The sequence below is a fragment of the Peromyscus leucopus genome, chromosome 8b, assembly GCF_004664715.2.
Source record: "Peromyscus leucopus breed LL Stock chromosome 8b, UCI_PerLeu_2.1, whole genome shotgun sequence".
NCBI classification, from domain to species: domain Eukaryota; kingdom Metazoa; phylum Chordata; class Mammalia; order Rodentia; family Cricetidae; genus Peromyscus; species Peromyscus leucopus.
Window position 1 is genome coordinate 2,469,561 of NC_051086.1, and position 7,293 is coordinate 2,476,853.

Sequence of the window (7,293 nt, forward strand, 5' to 3'; positions counted from 1 at the left end):
CATTGTGTCTGGTGTGAACATCAAACGGCGTAGCTGTGTTTTGGAAGTACTTAGACCTTGAAAAGATCATTGTAGAAAACCGTGATTGTTTTCTGTGATAGAGTTGTTTTCCTGAAGGAGCTTTACAGCCTTTGCATGACTTTAGTCACAAGATGTTCCTGTCAAACCAGGAAGTCTTGCATTATTGAGTACCGCAAACAGTGCACACTAAGGGCTGAGATCGCTAAGGTGATGTGTTTGTTCCTTCAGGAAACACAGCGATTAGATCAGTGGCTCTTGTGTGAGGAACTTGGCTTGCTCCCAGAACAGCTTTTGTGTAACAGTCAGTTCTGCAACTTCCCTTTTGTCTAAGTCTGTCTCTTCTGGAGCAGGAGGAGGAAGGGGAGGAGGAGGAGGACGGGGAGGAGGAGAAAGGGGAAGGAAGAAACTCTTCTCCATCATTCCTGGCCCTCCTTTCTTTATCTTCTTCTGAAACACCTCTCTCCTTGATAATTCCTAACCTGATGTCCCCTTCTGAGTCCCCTAGCTGTATCTGATCTAGCCCCTTTGAACAGTTTGTTCAGTGTAGCTAGTAAAATGTGATTACATGGGAGTCCCAGGCACAGTAAGGTTGGTTACATTGTTTTCTTAAAGTCAAGATAAATTTAAACAAGTTGAGTACACAGGAAGAAAGCATACTGGGTACATAGTTTTAAATGGATGAGAAGTTGGACAAAAGTTCAGTTTCTGAAGGCCAGCTGACAAGGCATTTCCAGAAATCATTCCCACAGTGACTGTAGCCGAGTGGTGTCAGGGTATAAAGGAACCACCCAAGGGGCTCAGACCGCACAGCACAGGTAAGGCAGGAGCAGCAGTCCAGCCTGGTGCAGCAGGGGAGGCCAGAGGGGAAACAGAGCATGGGTTGAGCCAGATAGAGACTGAACCATAAGGGACAGACGTAGGGGTTTGCAATGTGGGGATTCTCCAGGAGTAGCTTTAGACTTTGGGGAGCCCAGTGTGATATGACATCATGGAATCTCTTGCTAAGAGCTGAATTGGAATGGAAGCACCTTGACATTGGGGGGTTGCAGTGTGGGCATGTGGGTAAAACCATGGTCCTTCTGAAGCCTTCAGAGACTGTGGAAAAAGAGGATTCCCAAGTCTCAATCTGGGGTATGGGGATCCCATAAATCTGATGTCTTTTCCAGAGCCTTTTTGAAGTCTTGTCATCTCCCTGTGGTTCTAAGCACCAGACTTGTGCACCAAACCCTCAGGAGCCATGCTGCTGTTGCTGACCTTGGCTCTCCTTGCTGGTGCCACCTGCAGAGCCCAGAGTGAGTACCTGAGCCTCCTTTGTGGCCTTCACCTCCTGTGTCCTGTCCTAGGCATAAGGGGCTCTAGTGTGAGAGTGGCCCTGAGTGTTTTCTGCCTCACTTTCCCCAGATATACTGGGCAATAATAGAGGCGGCAAATATTTCTACGTTCATGGTGAAGAGAAGGGGGAAATCAAGACCATCCGGATCTTCTATTCACTAACGAGACTCCTCAAGGGGTGAGTAGGGTTCTGCCTCCTTGGCTTCCTGTCGTACTCCCCAGCTGTGCCTGCTCCTGTGGCTTGTCTAGAACCCTCACCTGAGCTAGCCCACTCAGAACTGGAATGCGCAGGCTCGGGTAGGACTAGACAATCCTCAGGGAGGCAGGTGGAGAGGTACCTCCGACTTTGTGATTCAGAAAGGATCATAGAGGCTGAAGGGTCCCTCCTCCACATAGTTCTGGTGGTCCTGGTGCTCCTTGGCAGTCACAGAAACTGCTTACATGGTTTGAGAAACATCCCTGCCTTCACGGGACATGAAATGATGTGCAGTTCACTCTCTTATTCTGGACCTTTGTTCTGCTCTAAAAAGGCCAGCCATTCCCTAGGGACAGGCCAGAGCGTGACTGTCCTCACCAGCTTCTGCCTCATGAGGTCTACTGTGCTCCTAGAGGGCCTCACATGCCTTGTGCTACTGTTGCCAAGCTTGTTAAATGCAAGCACAGTCCCCTAGGTTAATAGAATTTCAGATGTATAGATGGAAGTTTCTCAGTTCTGCCTGGTCATGAAGGAGCTGTTTTTATAATAATCATTCATAGGCTCAACATTATTACAAACTGTTTGGTCTATGGCTAAGGTTTATTGCTAGATAGCTATTAAATCTTAAATCAATCTATTTCTATTCATCTATGTATAGCCTTGAGTCTCATGTCTTTACTTATGTTCTGGTACTTCTTGCTCCCTTGGCGGCCTGGAGCATCTCCCCTCACTTTCTTCTCCCTGTATCTCAGCTTGGATTTCCTGCCTGGCTATAACCTGTCTTACCACAGGCCAAAGCAGTCTCTTTATTAACCAATGGTAACAACACATATTCACAGCATACGGAAAGACATCCCACAGCCCAGATGATCAATGGATGTTCTTTTTCTGTGTCTCCTGTGTAATATTGAGGACATCTAAATCCTTTAATATTCGAAGTTGGAAGACAGGGAGAAGGCTGAGCAGAAAAAATGTTTGCTGTTCAAGTACCAGGCCTGAAGTTTGGGTCCCCAGGACCTGTGTGAAAGCTGAGAACAGCAGCACAAGTCTGTAAACCTCAAGCTGTGGGAGCAGAGACAGGGAGATCCTGCTGACTTGGCTGGCCAGAGTCTTACCCAAAATGCAATTCCAGGGTCACTTGGAGACTCTGCCTAGGAAAAATAAGGTGGCATACCTGGGAAAATGGCAGAGAAAGTAAGAAAGAACATTTGCTCTGCAAACATGAAGACTTGAGTTGGATTCCCAGAACCCATGTAAAAGGAAGGAGTAGCCTGGCAAGATGGAGGGGACTGTGAGTTAAGCACTGGGGCAGCAACAGGAACATCTCAGGAGCTCTTGGGCAGCCAGTCTAGCTGCAACACTTGTGTTCAGTGAGAGATGTTGTCTCCAAGCAATAAGGCAGATAGCCAGAGAGAAAGATAGCCAGTGTCCTGCTCTAGCATCTGCATGCTCAAAACATGCATCACAGACGGACAGACAGACACACACCACCACCACTACAACAACAAACACACCATCACACCACACACATCACACACCACACACATCAAATACCACATCACAGGCAAACACACACACACACCATCACAACACCACACACACAAACACACCACACACACACACAGGGACAGTGATCAGGAAAGACACTCAACACCTAACTTTGGCCTCCACAACACAGGCAAACAGACATGTATACACTGTCTACACACACAACTCAGAACTGACAAAATGGTTATACTTCCCCTACCACTTTTGTGGTATTGGAGGTTGAAATCAAGACATACTACGGTGTTTTGTCTATAGCCATCAATCTCATGACACAGGGTCCCCCTATGGATCCGAGGCTGGCATTAAGCCTAGAGTCCTTGCTCCTCATCCTCACAACTGCTGGAGAGTCTATGGTCATGCTTTTAAAATGCAATAATGGTTCAAACTTGTGCCGTTTGATTTTTTTTCACATGAATTCTTTTTTTTCACTGTACAAAGTAGGAGCTTTATTAGGACATTTTCCACACAAGTATACCATGTGCTTTTTCAGTATTTCCCTCATTTCCCTCTTCTGCACCCTTTCCTACTTTTGCTGAATCTCTTCTTCTTCTTCTTTTTTCCTTTTATTTTATTTTACAATACCATTCAGTTCTACATATCAGCCATGGATTCCCTTGTTCTCCCCCCTCCTGCCCCCTCCCCTTCCCCCCAATCCAATCCCCATTCCCACCTCCTCCAGGGCAAAGCCCTGGTAGACTCAGTCCAGGCAGGTCCAGTCCCCTCTTCCCAGACAGAGCCAAGCATCCCCGCATAAGCCCCAGGTTTCAAACAGCCAACTCATGCAATGAGCACAGGACCTGGTCCCACTGCCTGGATTCCTCCCAAACAGATCAAGCCAATCAACTGTCTCACCTATTCAGAGGGCCTGATCCAGTTGGGGACCCCTCAGCCTTTAGTTCATAGTTCATGTGTTTTCATTCGTTTGGCTATTTGTCCCTGTGCTTTATCCAACCTTGGTTTCAACAATTCTCGCTCATATAAACCCTCCTCTTTCTCACTAATTAGACTCCCAGAGCTCCACCCGGGGCCTAGCCGAGGATCTCTGCATCCAGATCCCTCAGTCATTGGATGGGGTTTCTGGCATGACTATTAGGGTGTTTGGCCATCCCATCACCAGAGTAGGTCAGTTCCGGCTGTCTCTTGACCATCGCCAGCAATCTAAGTTGGTATTTTGTTTTGTGGAGGGTGAGGCAGTGTTCCACTGTGGACTCAGACTCATTCCTCTAGGCTAAGCTTTGTGATTATTGGGATTCCGGACTTATATGAGCAAACCCGGCTCTAACATTGACGTTAAAACTGTTCAGTCATGGACTTTCTGATAAAAGCTACTAAATGTAATAAATAATAAATCTTACATTTCAACTTGGAAAAAAAATGCAGTATTGGAGCCTGGCCTGGGGATGCAGTCCTGTAATCTCAGCTACCCAGGATGCTGGTGCTAGAGAACATCAAATGTGAGGCCAAATTGTGCTACAGAGACCCCTCAGGTCAACCTGGACAAGTTAGTCAACCTTGTCTCAGAATAGAAAGCAGATAGAGGGTTGGAGGCCAGCATGGTGGATCATGTCAATAAGGTCATAACTCAGGATGCTGAGGCAGGAGGATATCCACCATGAAGAAGTTCAAGGAAATCCTCGCCACAGAGTGAGATCCTGTTTCAAATAAAGTAAAAAAGAAAGAAAGAATGGGTGGGGAAATGGTACTATAGCTTAGTGGCTTGCCTAGTACATGTGTGACCCTAGGTTCAGTCTCCAGGACCACTAAAGAAGTAAAGGCTGGCTGGACGGTGGTGACATGTGCCTTTAATCCCAGCACTCAGAAGGAAGAGACAGGTGGATCTCTGTGAGTTCTTGTCCAGCCAGGTCCACAGATGGAGATCCAGGACAGGCAACAAAACTACACGAAGAAACCCTATCTCAGAAAAAAAAAGTAGAAGAAGTAAAGGCTGGCAAGATGGCTCTTGCTGGCAAACTGGCCAGAGTTGACCCTTGCAACCCACACAGTGGAAGGAGAAAACAACATCCCAATGGTTGTCTTCTCACCTCCACTAAGGCACATGTGAGCCTGCATGGATAGACATATACAAACACACACACACACACATACACACACACACAAATAAATAATAAATCAATGTAAAAAATAAGCAAATAAACCATGCAACACAAAAGGGGCTTACACTGGAAATTACTCATGATTATCTGAAATTCTAGTTGAAGTTGATATCCTTCCAGCATTTTACCTGTGGTATGATTTGGTATGCATCATATTCTACAAGAGAAGGAGTTGGCATTAGCAATAGTGTAGAAGACTTCTTTTCTTGGTAGAACATCTCCCAGGGCTCTCCTGTTCCCTCCTGCCAACACTAGAAGAGATGACCCTGTCTCCCTGGTCTCTGCCTGTAAGGTCTGCTGACCTGAGCAGAGGGGTCTCATTGTGGATGCTGCCTCATTTGGGCCAGACAGGGGAGGAGGTTCCAGATGGGAAATCTGAGTTGGGCAGACCCTGCAAAAGATTCAGGCTCAGAATTGGCTGCAGTGGTAGATCTAGCCACCCAGGCACAGATGCATGACCTGAGCCAGACCCTATGAGGACCAGTGAGAAGGGATGTGTGAGGAAGAAGCAGAAGGAGGAAGGACTCCAGGTTGCCATATCAGAGATGGGCACTTGCAGAGATTGAACTGTGTGAACTAGGAACCAGGAGGGGGAACAGTTTTGAGAGAGAACCAGCATTCCTGAGGTTGAACACATATGATTTGTCTTCAGCATCCAGCTGCAGTTTCACAATCACTGGAGTGATGTTTATGGAGGCCATTCAGCAAGTTATGAAGAGTTTCATCTGAAGGATGGAGAGCATGTAATAAAGGTACAAGGCAGTGTGGGAATCTGCCTGAACTCTCTGACCTTCATTACCAACAAGGGGACTGAGTTTACCTTTGGAAAAAAACGTGGCCGTCTAATTGGGGCAAGTGGAGGTCCAGACAAGCATCTACAGACTGTCAATGGCATGTACTCAATGCTCTGCCTCCGTGGGATAGGCTTCAAATGGACTCATGGACCAGAGAAGCCTCAAAGAGAACCAACGGTCATCCCTGGCCCTGACAAAGAGAAGGAAGATAGCAAAGATAAAGACAAAGATGAAGACGACAACGATGATGATGGTGATGATGATGATGATGATAATGATGAGGACGATGATGACAACGATGATGATGATGATTAAGATGACAAGAAGGAAGATGAAAAAGAGTCCTAGTGGACTCAGATCTCAGTCCTGCATCCCCATATTGTATGACCTCTCAGTCAAGCTCACCCACCTGGAGGGACCAGTGTCCTAGGTGACCCTGGGCTGGAGGAGGCAAATCCCAAAAGACCCTGTATCTCTGTGTCCAATAAACTCCGTGCATCCATATGAGCCTGAGTGGTCCTTGTCACCAGATGGGATGGGTTTGAGGTCCCCCACAGCCTCCTGTACCTCCCCAGTTTTTGGACCTGCACCCTTGCACTGAGTCAGGGCTTACACAGAAAGACCCTAGGTCAACTCAGCAGGCCTGAGGGCCCCAGAATGAGGCCAGCATCCAGCCACTGCCTGTCTCAAAGCACCTTGGGGCCTGCAGGAAAGCTCAATGTGTGTTGACCAAGCTGGCGGGCCTGGCTTTGCAGTGGTCCCCTGTAACTGTATTTGAGCAGGTGCCATTGTCTCCTGTTCCTCTCCAGACCTCCCGATTTCCAGCCACCTCTTCACTTCCCTTGTCCTGTCCTGGGCACTATCCTCCCTCACAAAGCTAGGCTGCCTGTGTAAGTAGTAAGTTGTTACCACTCATTTTCATATGTGGTGCTCTCAGAGTTCATCAGTTTCAGACCAGCAGGAGGTACTGAGCCCCTCTCTCCCTAGCCCGGAGCAGGAGAGTTCCAGGCTGTCTGCTATGTGACTGTACCCAGGGCCATTTAAGGGTCCATATCAGCCCCAAATTATTCATCAGATGAGGCTCTGTGTCCTAAACCAGTAGGACAGGGAATTGGGGATGGGCCAAGTCCTAGCCTATGGGAGAAGAGGACAAGAGTTTCCCAATATTGGAGGACTTTAAGAACCATTGTCCTTACAGGCAGGACGAAGGCCTTGTGGCTGGGTTGGTGTCCCAGTCTCCCCACTGAAAGACTTGCCTGACTACAGAAGATGACCTGTTCAGGTTCAT

The 7,293-nt window shown here is 47.5% G+C and overlaps 1 protein-coding gene across 1 annotated transcript; it reads left to right on the plus strand.

The window, feature by feature from the left end:
• The first annotated feature begins 453 nt into the window (after positions 1 to 453).
• Positions 454 to 6,510, plus strand: Zg16b (zymogen granule protein 16B). Its single transcript, XM_028853879.2, has 4 exons — positions 454 to 836; positions 1,188 to 1,313; positions 1,423 to 1,531; positions 5,864 to 6,510. Exons 2-4 carry the CDS (start codon positions 1,259 to 1,261, stop codon positions 6,318 to 6,320), a joined length of 621 nt encoding a protein of 206 aa, XP_028709712.1. The 5' UTR covers positions 454 to 836; positions 1,188 to 1,258; the 3' UTR covers positions 6,321 to 6,510.
• The last annotated feature ends 783 nt before the right edge of the window (positions 6,511 to 7,293 follow it).

Bases quoted from the DNA above. Each gene is read 5' to 3' on its own strand.
- Zg16b (XM_028853879.2), top strand. From the start codon at position 1,259: ATGCTGCTGTTGCTGACCTTGGCTCTCCTTGCTGGTGCCACCTGCAGA. The intron at 1,314-1,422 runs GTGAGTACCTGA...CACTTTCCCCAG, and splicing joins TGCCACCTGCAGAGCCCAGA to ATATACTGGGCAATAATAGA. The intron at 1,532-5,863 runs GTGAGTAGGGTT...ATTTGTCTTCAG, and splicing joins CTAACGAGACTCCTCAAGGG to CATCCAGCTGCAGTTTCACA.